At 45.7% G+C, this 22,224-nt stretch overlaps 1 protein-coding gene across 3 annotated transcripts in view; it reads right to left on the bottom strand.

Moving 5' to 3' along the window:
- Positions 1 to 912: 912 nt before the first annotated feature.
- LOC142183331 (uncharacterized) overlaps positions 913 to 22,224 on the bottom strand; it is a 260,063-nt gene continuing 238,751 nt past the window's right edge. For 2 of the 3 annotated variants that reach the window (XM_075258382.1, XM_075258381.1), the window contains one exon: positions 19,334 to 21,698. In XM_075258382.1, coding sequence (XP_075114483.1) covers positions 19,501 to 21,698 — 2,198 coding nt within the window. In that variant the 3' untranslated portion in view covers positions 19,334 to 19,500. Of the gene's footprint in view, positions 3,508 to 19,333; positions 21,699 to 22,224 lie in introns of those variants that run through there. The other variant, XM_075258380.1, reaches the window with a different exon arrangement.

Here is a 22,224-nt window from a genome sequence, read left to right as displayed (position 1 = left end):
AATAATGATGACAGACTACAACGTTTCGTAACGCTTCAGCTCTTTTCTCAAGTAAATTTAAAACCATTTCTGAAGGATGCATATTTATGTACAAAAGTGCACATAGGGATAGAATTCCAGGAGGAAGGGGGGTAGAGGGTTATTAGTAATTGGCACAATCAATGTAAACATTCCAGGTTCTTATCAGTTCTCAGGCTCTCAGGTCAGTGATTTCTGTAAAAAGACATAAAACCATGTGACAGATTTAGCCCCTTCTCCAGTGTTTGAAGCAGGGGCATAAATTTACACTCATAAATCTGTTGTTCTTTCTTTGATTTGAAATTCCCTTTTAAAACCAAAATTTTCATGTGATCGGTGATATTATGATCCTCATTTCAGAAATGTTTTGATACGGGAAGGTCCAGTCTTTCTTCTCTAATTGTATGGCGATGTGAATTCATACGCATTCTAAGCTGCTGTCCGGTCTCTCCAACATACAGATTTTGAGTGGGGCATTTGGTGCACATTATCAAATACACTACATTAGGTGTGCTACAGGTGAACGTACCTGGGATTTTATATTCCCTGTTAGAGTCTGGTATCGCAATCCTGTCAGTGGTCCAATCTGTCATCATTATTAGTTAGCCATTAAAAAGGTATCAACTACTGAAGACTATCAAGTTTTTTGTTTTTTTATATTTCCTACCCACTGGCTAACACGGTACGAGAACAAACATTTTCCTTAAGCTATAAGTGCACATAATAAAGCGCAATACAAGTTCTTGGTTATCAATGATCTATGAAAAGTGAGTTTGCAAATAATTAACTCCTAGATAACAGGAGGTAACATAGTAATAAATACTACAGCACAACTGTAGACCTCTTCTCTTGCCCCCTACTGTTCATACTGCTGAGCAGCTCACAATGGACAAGACCGGTTCAGCTCTTGCCAGCTCATCTGAACACTGCAGTCTCTTCAAAAAGCTGATCGGTGGGGGTGTCGGACCCCACTCATCTAGTATCGTGCACCATAAATCATTTGGAGGAACGTCGTTTTTCTCCCTTATGTATTTTCACATGTCTGTTTAAGGTGCACTTCTGACCAAAAGTTTTACCGCACTCAGGACAAAGATATGGTTTCTCTCCTGTGTGGATTCTCTGGTGCAGAATGAGATTCTGATGGATGCTAAAACTCTTGCCGCACTCTGAACATGAATACGGCCTCTCCCCTGTGTGTACTCTTTGGTGGATCACAAAATCAGACTTCCGGGTAAAGCATTTTCCGCATTCTGAACAGAAACAAAGTTTTTCTCCAGTGTGAATTCGTTGGTGGAGGACAAGGTTTTGGTGGATGGTAAATCGTTTCCCACATTCTGAGCACGGATAGGGCTTCTCCCCAGTGTGAACTCGCTGATGGACAACAAAATCGGCTTTGCGGGTGAAACATTTTCCACACTCTGGGCATGCGAATGGCTTTTCTCCTGAATGGATCTTCAGATGTTTGACCAGCTGAGACTTATTAGTATAACTCTTGTCACATACAGTACATGGATATGGTTTCTCTCCCGTATGAAGTCTTTGATGGAAGACAAGACTAGAGTGAGTATTAAAACTATTCCCACATTCCGAACAGGAAAATGGCTTCTCCCCGGTGTGAATTCTTTGATGAGTCACAAGATGTCCTTTCTGGGAAAACTTCTTTCCGCAATCGTGACATGTGAAAGGCTTCTCTCCTGTGTGTGTTCTCTGGTGTGCTATAAGTGGAGCCTTCTGAGAAAACCGCCTGTCACACACAGTGCAAGAAAATGGCTTCTCCCCTGTATGAACTCTTTGATGTTTGCTGTAGACTGACTTGTGAGTGAAGCATTTTCCACATTCGGCACAAGAATACGGTTTCTCTCCCGTGTGGCCTCTCATGTGTAGAATGAGGCTTGTCTGAGTATTGAAACACTTCTCACAGTGAGAACATGAGTAGGGTTTTTCTCCAGTGTGGATTCTCTGGTGGGTAATAAGGTTAGATCTTTGGGAAAAACATTTTCCGCAGTCCGGACAAGAAACTGGCTTTTCTCCTGTGTGGACTCTCTCATGTATGATGAGCTGCGCTCGTTGATTGAACCCTTTCTCACAGTAGGAACATGGATATGGCTTCTCCCCCGTGTGTGTTCTTTGATGAGCCTCGCACTGTTCCTCACGTAGGAAACATCTCCCACAGAAAGAGCACGAAAATCTTTTATCATCCGTGTGGTATTTTTCATGGACAACTAGTCTCGCCTTTTGTGAGAACCGTTTCCCACAGTAGAAACAAGCAAAGGGCTTGTCCCCTGTGTGGGACCTCTCATGGACAGTCACGTGAGACTTCTGAGAAAACCTCTTGTCGCAATACGAACATGAAAAAGGTTTCTCACCAGTGTGGACTTTCTGATGTGTCGTGCATTGCTCTAGACGTGAGAAACATTTCCCACAGTAGGAGCAGGAGAATGCTTTCACACCACTGTGGGTTTTATAGTGTCTACGAAGATGTGATTTACAACTAAATTGCTTTCTGCACACTGGGCAAGAAAATATTTTTGTGTCTGATTCGGTCAAGTTTCCATCTTCACTTTGTGGCCATTCTTCATTTAACTGAACGACTGTACATTCATTGGTCAATTCATTGTCTGTGATGATGTCATCTTCGCCGGACTCTTCTTTGACACACACTAGTGTATATTCTGAGAGATTATCTTCTTCACATGACAGAGATTCCTCCTTAATGTGAATTGAATTGAGAGGTGTCTCTGTGGGACTCATGGAAATGTCGGTGAGGCTTTCATCGTCAAATTGTTCAGACTTTACATGTGGAGGGAATTGTGTACAACCTGTTGGCAAATTACTGTCAGTGTCTTCTTCAGTTGTGTCTGATTCATCTTTAATATGAGAGGATGAATATTGTGTAATACCTATAGGCGAGTCAATGTCTGTATAGTTTTCACTGGAGGCTAGTTCATCTTTAATAGAAGTTGTTGGACATTTTTGTGTGTCACCTGTGAGTGTACAAGTGTTAGGGATGTCTGATTTATTATTGGAGACTGGTTCTTCTTTGATACAAAAAGATAAGTGTGTGCGACTTTGGGTAATACTAATGTCAGGGACCATAAGGTTTCCTCCATCGCATTCCTCTTTAATATAAGCAGATGGATACTGGACGTCATCTACTGATGTATTTGGATTTATGGCAGTGGGTGTTCCATCAGAAGAGACTCGTTCCTCCTTAATATGATGAGACTGATATTCTTGCATGTGTTCTCCAGTTGTGAGATTTTCTCCCTCACTCAAGACTGGTTCCTCCTTAATATAAGATGATGGATAATGTATCTCTCCTTGATTCATGGCCGATGTGTTATTCTCAACAGGTAAAGCTGATTCCCGAGTCCCATCATCTGTCCAGCACTGGCCATCGATGTTTGAGCTCTGGTTGGCTGGTTCCATAACACAAAAGCTTTATACTTAGAATTCAGAGAAGAAATTTTGTAAAATCTTCCAACAGATCTAAACAATAAGAAACAGAAGTCAAACTTTTTATAAAGGCTTTGCAAGGGTTAAAATAAGCTTGCTCTTTTATTAAGAGACAATATAGTGAAAGTCAGCTGGACAGCAAAACCACAAGTCTCAGACTGCACGCTAGCAGTTAGACTCATTCTGTTGATCTACTGATAGCTGTACACCAGTGGTTAGATGTAGTCTGTTATCATTCTAAAAACTGTAGATACGAGGTGTTGTGGTGTACGTGACCGTTGATGCTCAGTGCTGTGGTATACATGTGTTACATGTGGTAACATTTTGTGCTTATCAAGGATGTCCTGCTGTCGCATAAGTTGGCAGATGTTGAGTTGAAGACATATATATATGTATGTGACAATGTATGCTACGTGCTACCGGATCCATGAGACCATATTTAGACGTCGGGTCATGTGACCCTTATGTAAATGTGCTTCCTATATCATCCTACGCTGCTGAACAATAAAGTGAAACATTCCATTCACGATACCCAGGTGTCTGACTGTCTGTTTCCCGAGCTCGATATATTCCAACTCTTAATTAGGCCTACGACAACATAAATCGGGGGGTCTTGAGCCCCTAACAGAACCTGGCAGCCCAAACGTGGGACACCGATAATCGTTTGATGTGCAGCCGATAGTGTACTGATCCACTCACCAACCGATTTGGAGACGGGCCCGGAGGACCTCAGATGAATAAAATAGTGCTATAAGGTAAGCCCTTGTCTTGCAAACTAACTCATCTGAGTTTCTACGTGTCCCAGATCCTCTGTGTCGATGAGTGAGGTTAGTGCTGCATAATTTATAACAATTGATGCCATTTTTATATAGTACGGAAGAACCTAAAGAGTATGTTGTCTGTAGTGGGGTGGAAAACGTTATACATTATTCTTTGCCTACTGTCCATGCTGTCATTTGGTTGCTACATCTGTTATAAAGTGTATAAGGCGGCACAGAAGGGAGAGTTATTCTCCATCCTTAATCCCTAGAGTTGTGAGAGTAAAAGTACTGAGTGATTGAAAAGTCCTTGTTTCACTAAGGACTGAGTAGAATGCGTGCAAGTACGTGCAAAGGTTCAGGGGTGTTGAGGTTTTTCCCTGAGCACTAAGCCAGAAACTTGCATATTAGAAATTAGTTCAATGAAAACAGAGTGACTGTTTGGGAGTTCCCACTAAGAGAAGTCAAAAGAGACCCTCAAGTAGTCAAAGAGACCCTCTATTGTCTTAATTGCCCTAGAGGAGTGGGAAGCTCAAGGCTGATTAGCTACCAGCCAGTATGGGAAAGGGACCCTCTAAGATATGGTACACCCCATATGAGCTAATAGGGATGGGAGAGAGAGATGTTGCCGCCCAAGTAAAAATGATTCTTAAGAGAGCAGGGGTTCCTAAGACAGGACTGTTTGATAGTAAGGTATAGGTCTAGGTATAATATCTGTTGTCTACAAAGGAAAATGATTTGGATGAAAAGGGTTAACCCATGGTTAAATAATAAGGCATGATGCCAATGTATAGATAAGAATATTCATGAATATGATATTGTGGTTATGTTTTGTATGATATCATGTGATTTTATTGTTTTGTCTGTTATAGTCACCTGAACTATTGTATTCACTAAATGAGTGATGAGGTGACAGTGGAAGTGGCTGTGTGGGTATGACTGGACATGGGAGAGGAGAAGGCCCACTCCTCTCCACTGACAGAAACAGCCCAGAGCATTTATAAAAAAAAAAAAAGTGCGTCATTGTCTCAGGTCCCGGAAAGTCTGTGGGCAATAAGTAAAACAGGTCTGGGCAAACTAGATGTTCCTCCTGTTATGGTACAAGAGAAAGGTAGATTGCAGGCTAAGGAGTGGGGGTGGGTACACAGGTATATTAGAGGAGCGGAAGCTTGGTGCAAGAAAGTGTACGATAAAGTAAACTTGAAACCAGGAGCACAGCCACGTAGAATCAAACAGTACCCACTGACACACATCCAAGAAGATGCTATAGCCACAACTATAGTAGAATTGTTAAAAGCTAAGGCTTTAAAAGACTGTACGTCAGTGGCCAACACACCACTGTTCCCTGTCAAAAAGAAGGGCAAAAAAGGGTGAACCAGATACTTATCGCATGGTCCATGACCTAAGAGAGCTAAACAAAGTGACCTTGTTAGAGACTTTGGTAGTGCCCAATCCTCATATCTTACTGTCTGCAGTCCCTACAGGGACCACGTATCATAGCGTCGATGGATCTTTGCAATGCTTATTTGGTACTATTCCGTTATCGGGCCAGCAGCAGCGCATTTCAGCACCAGCTTTCGGGACAGCAGTTCAGTTCAGCAGCGGGAATTACAATGACATCCGAGGACTGCTGGCCCGATGCTTGTGCCCAGTAGCCAGTACATCAATGACCCCCCCTCCATCTCCTCCTCCTTCCAGTGCTGCCCCCCAGCTCTCCTTACATCTACCCCGTACCCTCTCCCCGCCACATGACTAAGCCGATGCTGGCCCGATGATAGAGGCCGTGCTTGTGTGTAGTAGGCAGTACATCGATCGATGCCCTCATCCTCCTCTTCCTTCCAGTGCTGCCCCCCAGCTCTTCTTACATCTGCCCCGTACCCTCTCCCTGTAATAGGCCTCACCGTAAATCTTGAGCAATGAATGCTACTAGATAGCCGCCGGACGCTGCAGAAAGTTTGTCCCTCCGGCTCGCTGTAGCTCACCGTTCCTATAGTCGGCGTGTTTCTTGTCAGGGCCTGGATTGAGCCCCGGTGTCTTTCCTTTCGGTCTCGGTACTAGCGCTGAGGTGAGGCCTAGTCGTGTGGCGGGGAGAGGGTACGGGGAAGATGTAAGGAGAGCTGGGGGGCAGCACTGGCAGGAGGAGAAGGATGGGGGAGGGGGGTCATCGATGTACTGGTTACTGGGCACAAGCATCGGGCCAGCAGTCCTCGGATGTCATTGTAATTCCCGCTGCTGAACTGCTGTCCCGAAAGCTGCTGCTGAACTGCGCTGCTGCTGGCCCGATAACGGAATAGTACCGCTTATTTCAGTGTACCCCTGCACCCCAATTGCCGATACCTGTTTGCTTTCACCTTCAGAGGTAAACAATACACCTGGACAGTCTTGCCACATAGGGCGCAAAACAGTTCAAATCAGTCCACAAGGTGTCTCACACTGATCATGAATGCCTGGGACCCTCCCTCTGATGAGGTTGTATTATTGCAATATGTTGACGATCTTCTTCTTTGTGCCCCAGATAAACAGACATGTGAAGCCGCGACCATAAGCCTGCTGTGTTTCCTCTGTCAGAACGGTTGTAAGGCCAGTAAAGACAAGCTGCAATTTTGTAAGCAAAAGGTGGTGTTTTTAGGTCATTGTCTGAGCCAAGGTACCAAACACCTTTCAGATGAACGGACCAAAGTGGTAAGAGAAATGCAGGTGCCAACCTCCCATGCTCAGTTACGTACCTTTTTGGGTCTGGTGTCATACTGTAGGCCATGGATCAGATCTGCATCTCTGACCATGCAGCCCTTGTACAACTGTCTTTCTTCTAAACCATTCAGTCTGACACCAGAGGCTTTGGATGCATTTTACCAACTTAAGCTCCAGATAGCCAGCGCACCTACCTTAGGCTTGCCTGACTATCAGAAGCCCTTTCAACTGTATGTCACTGAAATGATGGGAAATGCTACCGCAGTTCTCACACAACAACATGGAGATAGAAAGCGTCCCGTGGCATATTATAGCGCATGTTTGGATGCTTTTGCAAGGGGAACACCCTCTTGTGTAAGGGTTGTGTTCTCAGTACAGGCCCTGCTTCAGAAAAGTTCAGACATTATCCTGGACCACCCCCTGGTGGTATACAAACCACATGACATCCATGCAATCCTGACACAGGTAGGCAGACGTCATCTTTCTTTGGCAAGACAGAGCAAAATGGAATTTGCTCTACAATCCTCCTCTAACATCTCATTTCAGCATTGTTTGACTGTGAATCCTGCAACTCTTTTACCAGTAGGCGTTCATGATTCAAGGGGGGGGGGGGAGTAGATGAAGATGAGATATTTTAAACTCCCTCTCAGAAGATGATTTACATCAGCATGACTGTGTTGACCTGTGTTGTCTCAAGAGACAGTCGGTTTCAGTCACGTTACTGATATCCCATTGAAAAATCCTGATTATGAGATGTTTGTGGACGGTTCCAGGTACCTAACAGACGAAGGCAAATTTGTTACAGGGTATGTTGTAGTCACTATACATGACACCATAGTACAAGAAGCCCTTCCACCACACATGTCAGTATAAGAGGTTGAACTGAAAACCCTTATAGAAGCCTGATAGCACAGCAAACATTTACACTGACTCCAGGTAGTCGTATGGCATTGCACATGATTATGGCCTAATATGGAGGTCCAGGAACTTCCTGACGGCACAGGGTAAGCCAATTAAGAATGGAAACTCAGTAAGTCAGTTGATGGAGGCCATATTGCTCCCTAAGCAGTTGGCAATTGTGAAAGTCTATGCTCACACAAAGGGAAGAGACGCTGAGAGTATTGGAAATGAAAAGGCTGATCGAGCAGCGGTACTACTGCCATGGAAGGGTCTCAACCAGGTGAGCAAAATGGATATTGACCTAGCAGACCCCAAGGGACTGTACTCTAAGGTGACTGGTGCCAGAGAATGTAAAGGAATGTGGAAAATGGGGGATAGACTGTGTCTGCCCACAGCAGCATACCCCCAAATGGCTGGTTTGGCCCACGGTAAGGTCTCTCGAAATGCCATGGAGTCACTAGTGGGTAAATTATGGTTTTCCCCAGGTTTTGGAAGGGCTGCAGGGAATCACGTAAAAGCATGTCACATATGTGCTCTACACAATCCAGGACAGGTAGTTAAGACACCCACCAAATGCACACTAAAACCCCTGTACCCGTTCCAAAGGTTACAAATAGACTACATACAATTGCCTAAATCTGGAACATACGAATACGTGTTGGTCTGTGTGGATTTGTTCTCCGGTTGGGTAGAGGCCTATCCGGTCAGCCGAGCAACCGCACAGCTAACTGCCAAGAGATTGATGTCTGTGCTTGTGTTTAGATTTGGGATACTTGAGGTGATAGAATCTGACAGAGGTACACATTTCACAGGTAAAATAATGAAGGAAATAATGTCTGCGTTGGGGATTGAACAAGCTTTCCACACACCCTACCATCCCCTAAGTGGAAAGGTTGAATGGCACACAGTTAAAAATCCAGAAAGCCATGGCAGAGACAGAAAAGTCCAGGCCAGAGTGCCTGTCTCTAGCATTATACTCAGTGAGGACCACTCCTAATAGAAAGACAGGTCTGTCACCATTCGAGGTGCTTTTTGGAAGTGTGCCTAGACTAGGGTTGTATTTTCCCCAGACTTTACACCTCAATTATGACAGCACTGCCAGCTATGTCCAGAACTTGTGTCAAAGACTGAAAGTAACACATGAACAGGTGTTCTTTTCTATTCCAGACCCTTCTCATTTCTTTTCAGGAACACATAGCTTGCAGCCCGGTGATTGGGTGGTCGTGAAAATACATACCAGGAAGTCTGTTGAGCTGAGCGCACGGCCCGATGCAGCAGAGCTGGCGGATGCTACAGTTGCCAGTTCTCCTACATTAGGCCGTGCACTCAGGTCAACTACTCCGGAGTAGTTGAGCTGAGTGTGCAGTATCGGACACTATTATGTGGGAGATGAAGCAGAGCTGGGATTTTAAAGACGATCCTATTCACTACACAGCAAGTAGTCCAAAAATTGTTTAAATTTTTGGACCCCATGCTGTGTAGTGATTAACCCCCCCAACGGTGTCTGCTTACCTGCAGCTCCCTGTTCTTCTTGGTCCGGTTCTCTGTCCGGTCTTCAGAGCGCCATGCCCCCCTCTCCCCTGACTAGTATCAATCACTGTTGAACTACTGCTACATCTGCCAATTCTCCTACATCGGGCCGTGTGCTCAGCTCAACTACTCTGGAGTAGTTGAGCTGAGTGTGCAGTATCGAACACTACTACGTGGGAGATGAAGCAGAGCTGGGATTTTAAAGATGATCCTACTCACTACACATGCTACATGCTGTGTAGTGAATAGGATCGTCTTTAAAATCCCAGCTCTGCTTCATCTCCCACGTAGTAGTGTTCGATACTGCACACTCAGCTCAACTACTCCGGAGTAGTTGAGCTGAGCACACAGCCCGATATAGGAGAACTGGCAGATGTAGCAGTCCAATGCAGCAGACTAACACACTCAGCTCTGCTGCATTGGACTGCTAACATCGGCCAGCTCTGCTACATCTCTGGTGTAGCAGCTCTGCACTACTGCCAACCATCCCTCCATCTACTCCTCCTGTCACACACATCTCGTGTGTAGCAGAGCTCAGCGCACACTCAGCTCTACTACATCTCTACAACAGAGTGTAGAGATGCTGGAGGAGGTGGAGTCTAAAATCGGACCAGAATGGAAACTGCTGTGGACTGATTTTAGACTCCGCCTCCTACAGCAGAACCAGCGTTGATTGGCCGAATGCTGTACACTGGCCAATCAACGCTGGTCAATGCATTCCTATGGGAAATAGTCAGCTCCGGCATATCGCAAGCTGACAGGGATCCTGACATAATGATGCCCCCAGACATGCTTCCCCTGCTGTCCCAGTTGCACTCCAGAGGTGTTGGCATCATTTCCTGGGGTGTGATAGTGGACTTGGTGACTCTCCTAAGTCGAATGGTGGGATCCCCTGTAGCCAAGCATTTTCTCCCATAGACTATAATGGGGTTCGATATTCGATCAAATAGTCAAATATTGAGCGGCTATTCGAAACGAATATCGCGGGGGGAGGCTGGAACTCTGGTTTTTCTGTCGTCCCCACAGCTGCTCCTTCTTTCATTATCTGACACGCCATTACCCCAGGTCCATTGATTAGCGTGGTCGGTCATGTGATTGGAGCATCAGCAGGGTAGGCTGAGAGTACTGGCTTCCTCAGCTGTGCTCTGCATAGGTAATAAATGTGGTCCTGGAATGTATATTAGTAATAAAGCTAAAAGAGGACCTTTCACCTCCTCCACTAACTCCAGTTCTTAACCTCCTTTTATAGGCTCTACTCCCCTGGTTAAAGGGGCTCTATCATTGGGAAAAGTCATTTTTAGCTAAGTACATACTTGCATAGCCTTTAGAAAGGCTATTTCACACATACCTATAGTATTTTGACTGTAAATCGCCTCAGTACTTTTTGAATAAGTCCATTTTTATTCATATGCTAATTAGCCTCCTCCGTGCACCTGGAAGTGTCTCTGTGCACCCTCTCTGCTATTCTCTATGGCTCATCTCCCTGCTCTCATACACACAAAAAATAGCAGATGGTGCACTGTGTGTAGGGGCCACTACGGGACATAATACTGTGTGCAGGGCACTATGGGGGATAATACTGTGTGTAGGGGCCACTATGGGACATAATACTGTGTGCAGGGCACTATGGGGGGATAATACTGTGTGCAGGGGCCACTATGGGGCATAATACTGTGTGCAAGGGCCACTATGGGGGATAATACTGTGTGCAGGGGCCACTATGGGGGATAATACTGTGTGTAGGGGCCACTACGGGACATAATACTGTGTGCAGGGCACTATGGGGGATAATACTGTGTGCAGGGGCCACTATGGGGGATAATAATGTGTGCAGGGGCCACTAAGGGACATAATACTGTGTGCAGGGGCCACTATGGGACATTATACTGTGTGCAGGGGTCACTATGCGGGATAATACTGTGTGCAGGGGCCACTATGGGACATTATACTGTGTGCAGGGGTCACTATGGGACATAATAGAGCGCGCAGGAATGCGGAGGAGGGGGTCGGTCGAAGTCTTCGGCGTTGGTCGGGGGAAAGGGGCCATGTCAAAAGTTCGCCACGGGGCCCTGCCATTCCTAGTTACACCACTGGAATGCCTGTCAACTTTTCAGTTGGGGGTAATTTTACCCACACCCTGCCCACTTTATGTTTGGCCATGCCCCTTGACAACTATGTCCTAAAGGGGTATTCCAGGCTGAAGTATGTATACACATTTCTTGGGGCCTGAATGCTATGACACTTATCTCCAGTCCCGGTCTTCCACTTCCTCCATACTCTGGTGACTCATGTACCCTAGAATACTAGACCGCCACTCTAGTAACATAAGTAACAAGCTCCCCCTCTCTGGTGATATGTAGGGATCCCAGTAGTCAGACCACCCATGAGCTATTATTTATCACCCCTCATCAGTGGCTCTTTGATCTCCCACCCCAACCTCATGAATGTCCCACAGATCCATGGCCAGTGCATATACCAGGGCCCTCTCAGTGGAGACAAATGTCCTATCCCTCCACCACCATGCTATAGGTATATATACATCTTCTCTGGTCTCCATTACAGGTGACCCCACCCCCATATTAGCTGCATTGCTGTACAGCAGACAGGCAGCCCTTTATCACAGAACACAAATAGTGGGCGGGGCCTAAGACGAGAAAGAGTCACTAACCTGCAGAACATCCCCGCACATGAAAGAGAAGCCGCACACCGGAAGCGCTAGCCTTACTCTAGTTCACTTCCGCTTTGTGCGTTCCACCAGTACTTCCGCGTTCCAGAGGCTTACTTCGCCGCTTCCGGTTCTCAGATAATGTTAACTTTGAAGAAAACTTTATTGTTAACCTCAGCGTGATGGAGCACAGGGAACCCTGTAGTGTGAGCATCCGCGCATTGTATGTCTGTGGAGGGGGCTGGACAGCAGAGGTCTAGGCATAGGCTACACATGGAGTGACCTTAACATTCAAGTCTAGGCGAGGCCAGTGGTGTATCCTCAGGCTTCTGGGCCTAGGAGCAAACTCTGTCATTGGGAGCCTTACTTATCTTATGGCTTGTATAGTGAAACATTACACATTGCAGATTGTGTAACATAACCCTAGTACTAACAGGCCTGGGAGCCTACAATAGCTGATCGTCCGCGGCACCCGCCATGTTTAGGGAATGGCCAGTGTCCTGTTACAGCTGAGAGCCTTCTGAAACCTCCCAGGGCTGTCTCTCATTGTCTTCTATTGTAATAGAAGTTCTGTTATTTTGCAATACATTAATAATTAGACCCCTAGTAAAAAAAAACCCCATAAAATAAAAAATTCAAAGCACGCTTCATTTCCCAAGAACACATATAAACGTACTTTAGTCCAGTGAAACACATACACATTAGGTATCCCTGTGTCCGAAAATGTCCGGTCTATTAAACCCCTTCCCGCTGATGGCATTTTTTGATTTGCGTTTTTGACTCCCCTCCTTCTAAACCCCATAACTTTTTTATTTCTCCGCTCCCAGAGCCATATGAGGTCTTAATCTTTCTGGGACAAATTTTTCTTCATGATGCCGCCATTAATTATTCTATATAATGTACTGGGAAGCAGGGAAAAAAATCAAAATGGGGTGGATTTCAAGAAAAAATGCATTTCTGCGACTTTCTTACGGGCTTTGGTTTTACGGCGTTCACTGTGCAGCCAAAATGACCTTTCCCCTGTATTCTGTGTTTCCTTACGATTCCGGGGATACCAAATTTATATGGTTTTATTTACATTTTGACCCCTAAAAAAAATCCAAAACTGTGTTAAAAAATTTTTTTTCTAAAAGTCGCCATATTCCGACAGCCGTAACTTTTTTATACGTCCGTGTACGGGGATGCATAGGGCGTCTTTTTTTGCGGGGCCGAGTGTACTTTTTAGTTCTACCATTTTCGGGAAATGTTATTGCTTTGATCATTTTTTATTCAAATTTTTATCAGAATCAAAACAGTGAAAAAACGGAGGTTTGGCACTTTTGACTATTTTTTCCGCTACGGCGTTTACCAAACAGGAAAGATGTTTTTATAGATTTGTAGAGCGGGCGATTTCGGACACAGGGATACCTAACATGTATGTGTTACACAGTATTTAACTACTTTTATATGTGTTCTAGGGAAAGGGGGGTGATTTGAATTTTTAATACTTTTTAAAAAAAATTATATTTTTTTTACTTTTTTTTATTTATTTATTTATTTTTGCATTTATTAGAACCCCAGGGGGTCTGATCACTAACGCAATGCATTACAATGCTAATGCATTGCAAAAAATCATTATTTCTTTTGCAGGCTGCATAGACCAGGTGCATAGACCAAGTGTGTGTGCTGCCGACGGACGAACTGGAAAGATTAATATTTACCTTATGAAAGTTGTATTTCCCGGAGGCAGTACAGCACGCCCACCCTATTTGTTGCTTATTGCTTGGGTACCATACTGAGGCTGAGTAGGGCGGGGTTCCTCTTATAGCAGGACCTTAATTGTTTAATTAATGACTATTGCTTGTTAACCTACCTCTTCTAATGGTCTCTAGGTGGATAATATCCCATGTGTGCTGCCTCCGGACTCCCGGAAATGCAAATTTCATAAGGTAAATTTCATCTGTTTTTGACTTTTCATTATTTTATTATTTAATAGCACAAAAATAGTTTTTCTTCTCCGTTACAGGAATTTTTATTATGTATGGTGTCGTCGGGGGTTGGGTCTAGAACCTGATAAAGGGCGTGTTATTGACATATTACATTACTTATTTGTTTAATTATTTTAATTCAATTTCTTTTTCTACTTTTCTATTCATTTTCATTTTTACATTGTGTCCCCATAAGGTCACAACAGACTTTTGAGCACATCTGAATTCCCCTGTAACTGGGGCTGGTAAATTTAAGAATACAGCTTCCTACATGTCGGTATAGGAGTAATAGAGCTTTGGGGGCTGATTTTGAGGCGGATTCAGTGTGTGCACTGACCCTAACAGACGCTGATCCTGGTGGATAACGTGACCGCCATGTTAGAGGGCGGCCGCATCATGGAGGCGCGTATAGCTATATATACAGCACTCATTGTGTACACAGTGATTGGGAAGGCAGGGACGGTAATATACCTTCCCTGCCTTCTCTATGGCATGCTCCAGCTGTACTTACAGCCGCTCCCCGATACAGCAGCTGTATGATTTTGTGCGGCTGCTGAACACGGCTTGGATGTCCAGGTATGTCCTTGTAAATCTAGACAACCACTCTCATATCACCTGCTCCTGGTAATGCTTAAATGCAGGGAGTCGCGCCGGTCACTTACCATACAACGTGTAGCAGTGGGACTGAGCTGCAGTATCTAAAGCCACCACTACACTTTGTACGGTGAGTGAGCAGCATGTAAGAGTTACCAGGAGCCACACTGTCCCGCAGAAGCTAATCTGCATGGGTGCTGGGTGTCAGACCTTTGTAGATAGCCAAAGTATAGACTATCAATATTAGTAAGTGGAAAAACCCTTTAAAAAAGTAGTGTTAAAGGGGTTGTCCACCGGCATTACAGTTTCTTTGGATGTTGTTCAAATGTAAACTATTAAAACTTACTAAAGTATTTTCATTCTGAATGTTATCACCTTACGGAGCTTCTGCGATCGCTCTCACCAGTGGCGTAACTACTGCCATAGCAGCAAAGGCCACAGGGCCCGGGACATTAGGGGCCCGGTGACAGCCACTACCGCTGTCTTTTTCGGACTCCCGAGTATAATAATTGGCGGACCCGGAGAGGTAAGAAACATAAAAAACACTGTTACTTACCTCTCCACGATCCTGCCAGGTCTCCTTCCTGACGTCTCTGACGTCACATGAACCCGGCCTGCGTCCCGGGTCATGTGACGTCCGACGTCATAGAAGAAGGACGGCAGCAGAGAAGACAGCGTAGGAGCCGGGGGTCAGGTAAGCAACAGTAGTTTTTTATGTTTTTATTCCCCCGGGTCTCCGATTATTATACTCTGGAGTCTGAAAAAACCCCAGAGTATAATAATTGTTTATGGGTGTCCACAATGGAGCATAATACTGTGTGCAGGGGCCACTATGGGGGATAATACTGTGTGCAGGAGCCACTGTGGGGCATAATACTGTGTGCAGGGGCCACTATGGGACATAATACTGTGTGCAGGGGCCACTATGGGGCATAATACTGTGTGCAGGGGCCACTATGGGGGATAATACTGTGTGCAGGGGCCACTATGGGGGATAATACTGTGTGCAGGGGCCACTATGGGGGATAATACTGTGTGCAGGGGCCACTATGGGGGCTAATACTGTGTGCAGGCGCCACTATGGGGGGATAATACTGTGTGCAGGGGCCACTATGGGACATAATACTGTGTACAGGGGCCACTATGGGGGATAATACTGTGTGCAGGGGCCACTATGGGGGATAATACTGTGTGCAGAGTCCATTATGGGGGATAATACTGTGTGTAGGGGCCACTATGGGGGATAATACTGTGTGCAGAGGCCACTATGGGGGCTAATACTGTGTGCAGGGGCCACTATGGGGGATAATACTGTGTGCAGGGGCCACTATGGGGGATAATACTGTGTGCAGGGGCCACTATGGGGGATAATACTGTGTGCAGGGGCCACTATGGGGGATAATACTGTGTGCAGGGGCCACTATGGGGGATAATACTGTGTGCAAGGGCCACTATGGGGGATAATACTGTTTGCAGGGGCCACTATGAGGGATAATACTGTGTGCAGGGGCCACAATACTGTGTGCAGGGGCCACTATGGGGCATAATACTGTGTGCAGGGGCCACTATGAGGGATAATACTGTGTGAAGGGGCCACTATGGGGGATAATACTGTGTGCAGGGGCCACTAAGGGACATAATACTGTGTGCAGGGGCCACTATGGGTGATAATACTGTGTGCAGGGGCCACTATGGGACATAATAGAACGCGCAGGAATGCGTAGGAGGGGGTTGTTCGAGATCTTCGGCGTTGGTCGGGCCATGTCAAAAGTTCGCCACGGTGCCCCACGATTCCTAGTTACGCCGCTGGCTCTCACATAAGTATTCCTCCCCCTCTGTGTCAGTGATGTAAAGATGGCTGCCTGACTCATTTCATAAGCTAAGTCTGCCCATTTTCCATCAGGACTGATGCACAGACAGATGAGGGGTGTAACTTCCCGAATGACCTGACTAGGGCTAATACATGGCGGTCACATGTCTAGCGGCGCAGTAGTCAGAGTACGGCTCACATCACGTTTCTATTATCCGTGTCACCACATTCTTTAAACATTCCCACTAAATGGATGATAAAGTGATGTGAACATGCCCTTAAAGCGTACCGAACCTTCCGGATGACTTTTTCAGCATAAGCTGCCGCGTGTGCACCCATACACAGTAACGCTATTTTTGGCCATTATATGACACAGTTTAGCAGTTTTCCCCTTTATTTTCAGTTCTCCCTGAGCTGGTGGGCAGAGACTCGCTGGAGATTTGTGCTCTGTAGTCTCTTACTCACTCAGGAGAAGCGGCTGTATAGGACATTCTAAGTATTGCTTATCCCTCACATGTCCTCTCCATAGACTTCAATGAGTGCAGATAGTTTGATGCTTCAGTGCGCTGCAGTCTGTCCTGGGAGTCCAAGATGAATTCAGCAGTGGCTTCAAAGTGAATGTCAGTTTAGGAGGGAGAGGAAAAAAGCCTGATATGTGGAGAAAAATGATAAGATATACCACAGTCTCTTATATCCACCTTAAGAAATGTTGATGACCATTTGAAGTATATTAGTAAGTTCATGATTTACAGGTGTCCGACAGCTGAAGAACTTCTTATGACACCTTTATAGGGTGACCAGATCAACCCAGCTAACCCCAACCTACCTAAAAAGGTCATCCCCTTGTGACCCGCGGCCTCCGCTGCTATTTCACAATTTTTATCATTATTCCAATGAGTGCTTAGGAGAGACAGGCCATTGCTGTCGCTCCAAAGAGTGAAGTCTCCCATCGCTCTGCACCGCCATCCGTATCATCCTTCTGACTGGCACGGCCAGGAAGTCTATCAATAATCTCTCTCAGCCCTGAGTTCGGTTATACTCGCCAATGGTCATATTTTCGTCGAAAGCGCAGTACATGTTGTAATAGCACGTTTTTTCCACAAAATCATAGTGTCTTATTAATGTGATATGACAGGATTAATGTGTTACTGATCAATCTATATGTTGTGTATATGTTTGGATGTTTGTTCCTCAATCACACCTACACGGGCGAATGGATTTGTCTGAAATTGCGCACATACATACCTTGGGTCCCGGATTGAACGATAGGCTACATGGAATTCCTGTACACCACCGCAATTCACTCCCGTGCTTCTCACGGTTCAATTTGCTGCAGGACCTGGCACGCTGTAGGACCTGGGATGACGTCATCCCAGCCTTTTCAGGAGCTCACCTGATTGGGTGCCGCTTCTCTATGTGGGCGGAGTTATCGTCCGGCCGCTGTCCACACCAACATGGCGTCTCTGAGAGGTCCGGAGCATCCTGCACAAGGGCCTCTACTCTGGGGCAGTGACGAGTCCATATGCTGCCCCACCTGTGTGGCCTCACCATGGGACCGCAGTACTCTGCCGCAGCCGGACGGGTTGCCTGTGCCACGCTCTGGAACGTCGGTTCGGCCAGCTGTCCCACAACGTCTGCCGTCTCTGGACACTACAAGTCAGAACATCAGTGCATGGGAAGCCCAGGGTGTGGTGAAGACGGGGCCACAGGTTGGTAGGGGGAAAGGGGGCACAGGGTAGGTAAGACGGGGGAAGGGGGCATGGGGTAGGAGGAAGGAGTGAACACATGGGGAAGCGGGTAGGGACAAAGAGGGGTGGCGGGCACCAGGAGGGAGACCAGGTAAAGAGTTCCAGCGGGCCGCAGGGTGGGGGGGCATGGGTTAGGTAAGACGGAGGAAGGGGGTATGGGGTGGGGGAAAAAGGGGGCACGGAGTATGTAACACGGGAGAAGGGGGTATGGGGTTAGGGCGGGAAGGGGGCACGTTCCTGGGGGGCAAAGGGGCACGGGGTAGGAGTGACCACATGGGGAAGCGGGTAGGGAGAAAGGGGGGTGGAGGGCGTCAGGAGAGAAAGGAAGTAAACAGTTCCAGCGGGTCGCAGGGTGGGCCCCAAGGGTCCATGGACACACAGGTGTAGGAAGGGCCCGCTGCGGACACAAGGCAAAGGAACAGACCTGTGCACTGCTCCTGGTGGGTCCCGCGGACAAAGTTGCGGGTAAAAGCTAGTAATTATATATATACACATGCTATCCATGTAGCCTTTATTTAGCTATCATTAAAATCATATTTAATCTCTCCACATAATGTTTGGTACCATGTGTGGTTATCTTGGTTCTTTTCTGCTGATTCTTTAGTCACCTTGTTATGGCCTTACTCAGGTTTCCTATGTGTTAATGACCTTGTTCAATGCACACATTCCTTGGACAATGCATTCAAGCATACCATATAGGATAACGTCCAGCTGTCCGGACACAAGCATCAAAGCCCCCTCCTTAGTTCAAATTTATATAAAGACCCTGGAATTGGGCATTACATTAGCTTCGGTATGACTGCGCACCATGCAACTCTGGAAGTCATCAAATGATGGGTATATATCAGGACATGATATATAACGGGGCTCCACATCCAGTGAGCTATTACATCACCACAGCTAAGTATTACCTCTTTTCATTTATTAAACACTTATTATTATATTTTTGTGTGATTTTAGTCATTCTTTGACCATCTTTGAGTTAACGTGTTAAAAGCCCGCTTGCCTACACGTGTGACATGGACCAACCAAGTTGTGTGCATGTGCTGAGAATATGAGCACCGCCAAGTATAAGAGAACCCAGGTGAGATAAGACTCTGTCAGAGAAGAGGGGCAGAGGGCAGCACAGTGCGGTCAGAGGCCTACCAAAAAAAAAACTCTCAGCAATGAAAGAAGCGATTCACAAGGAGGAACACAGTTGGTCAGGTGGACCCTAAGCTATTTATTTGAGGGCTGGGTTGATCTGCTGGGGTATGATGACACTCCCTTTAAGTTCATTCATTTATAAAGGAGAGCAACTACATTGCTCAGTTGAGGTTTGTTCACATGAACTGTCCATACGAGTAGAAAGAATATTTTTCGATTATCTGTGGATCATCAAGTGCTCGACAAGAGCAGCGTTCTCTGCATATTGTTCCCCGCAAACGGAACAGGACAAAGTCTCTTCTGTAGAAGAACTGGCCAGATATCCCTCACGATCAGATGGCTTCCCTCCTTCCGGATAGGACTTCTCCTTGACGTGGACTTGTTGATGTTTAGCAAGGCTAGAGGTTAAACCAAAAGACTTACCACATTCAGAACAGGAAAATGGTTTCTCCCCGGAATGAAACCTCTGATGCGAGACAAGAGTCCACTTCTTATCAAACTCTTTCCCACACTCCTGACATCTGAAGAGGTTCTGTCCGGTGTGAATCGACTGGTGAACCAGGAGTTCTTTGTACTGCTTGAAATACTGGTTGCACTCAGAACATGAATAGGCGTTATCAGCTTTATGAAACTTTTCGTGTTTAAGAAATTGTGCCTTTTGTGAAAAGGATTTTCCACATTCAAGACAAGAAAACGGCTTTTCCAAGGAATGGTTGGCCTGGTGTCTGATAAGTTGGGTGTAGTGAACGAAAAGCTCTCCACATTCGGAACAAGAGTATGGTTTTTCTCCGGTGTGGACTCTCTGGTGTTTAATAAGGTTGGAGCTAGTGCTGAAATACTTTCCGCACTGAGAACAGTGGAATGGCTTCTCACCGGTGTGGACTCGCTGATGGATCGTAAGGGTGGTTTTCCTATTAAAGCTCTTCCCACATTCTGAACACATGTATGGCTTCTCCCCCGTGTGACTCATCAGGTGGATAGCAAGGTGGACATATTGGTTAAAGCATTTGCCACATTCAGAACACGTAAAAGGCTTCTCGCCCGTGTGAGTCCTTTCATGTATAAGAAGCTGAGACTGGTAAGAAAAACACTTGCCACAATGCGAACACACATGGGTCTTCTTTCCACGGTGAAGTGCAAGATGTTCCTCAAAGTCTGATTTGCTAGTAAAACACGCCTCACACTCAAGGCACTTGAAATTGAAATCTGTGGGCTGAGCGGACTGGTGGCAGGTTGAAACAGAACCATTACCATTCTGACTGTGGTCCAAATTGTTATTTTGTGGGCCAATGCCTCTATTCACACATTGGACTGCAACATCCGCAGCAATTTGTTCTCTGGCTGCAGAAATGTTGGTGAAATCTGCTTCATCACATGAATCTGTTTCCTCATCATCAGGTCTCTTTTGGGTTTGTTCAGTAGGTGTATGGAGTTCCATGTTCTTGAGATGTTCTCCAGCATAAGAGACTGGTTCCTCCTTCAGGTAATGTCGTGCCTGACCAGAGGGGGCACAATGGTCAGAGCTTTCGATGTCACATGAGACAGGTTCTTCCTTAACATGAGTAGATAGATGATGTAGTGTATGTTGTGTTGGTGTATAAATCATGGAGTCAGTGAGGTTTTCTTCATCACAAGAGTCGGGTTCTTGCTTAATATTAGCAGTTGGCTGGTGTATATGATCTGTGGGTGTATACCTGACAGGACTGGCACCCATTCCTCTATCCTCCTTAATATAAGAAGTTTGGTATAGCGACGCACGAGCTGCAGGATTATATGTATTAGTCACTGTTAACTGTTTCACTTTGTAGGATTGTGGCTCCTGCTTTATAGGAGTAGATGGATAAAATGTATAATCTATAGTTGGATGCATGTTGGGTTTTGATAGGTTTCGGCCACCTGACGACACAAGTTCCTCCTTTATATGAGTAAATGAATACCGTCTTGTAGGGTCCCTGGGTTTATTACAGTCAGGGCTTGTCCTGTGTCCGCCATCACAGGATTCTAGTTCATGTTTAACACGAGTAGATGGATATTGTAGTGTATGAATAGAGTGTATATAAATATTAGGGTCTCCTCCATCACACGTGACTGGTTCCTCCTTTATACGAGTCGTTGTGCTTTGTGTGTGGACTTTTGGTGTAGAACTGACTTGGTCAGGTGGGTGATTGTCACGGGAGGCTGGCTCTTCCTTTACATAAGTAGATGTATACTGTTGTATAGAACCTGTGGGCGTATACATATGTGAGTACATGAGATCTTCAGCTTCACGGGAGAATGGCTCTTCCTTAATATCCGAAGCTGCACACTGTGGGGGAATGAAAATCTCAGTGTCACCAAGATGGCCTCCACCACATGACACTAGCTCCTCTTTAATATAAGTGACTTGATATTCAATGACAGAATCTTTGAGTCTACCTGTTGGAGAAAATACAAAGAAAGTGGTGACATTGTCTTATATATAATTTCATTTCACAAGACACATAATGTAACATTGTGATATGTTAGAGGTTTTGATCAGTGGGTGTCTGAGTGCCGAGACCTCCCGCGCCTTCGACTCTGACTGTCTCTGTTCATAGAGTAAAGCCACCAGGGCTGAGTTTGCTTGCAGACTTTCTTATAAGACTGTATACCCTTCACTCCATTGTCTGAGAACAGTCAATGTGGTCCCATGTGTGGCTCTGCACTCCTGCCGAAACTAACAGCACCAATATCTCAGTCAACTGCGAGCACTGTCAGCTTTCTAGTGATATGCTGATCTCCGAGGACATGAAAGGTCTTCTTCTAAAGAGGTTTTCCGGGCATTTTTTTTATTTTTAAAGGTCTGTTAGTGCCATTAATGGATTAAAAGTGCACCCATATACTTTTGGCAGTGTTTTGAGTGATTTCTGAGTTTGTGTGAGAGATCCTGGCATCTTCTGCATTTGTTTACAAGTGTTAGTGT

This window comes from Leptodactylus fuscus, chromosome 10, assembly GCF_031893055.1.
Source record: "Leptodactylus fuscus isolate aLepFus1 chromosome 10, aLepFus1.hap2, whole genome shotgun sequence".
Lineage (NCBI taxonomy): Eukaryota > Metazoa > Chordata > Amphibia > Anura > Leptodactylidae > Leptodactylus > Leptodactylus fuscus.
Note: the sequence above shows the minus strand (reverse complement) of the source record. Positions and strands in the feature narration are given on the sequence as shown.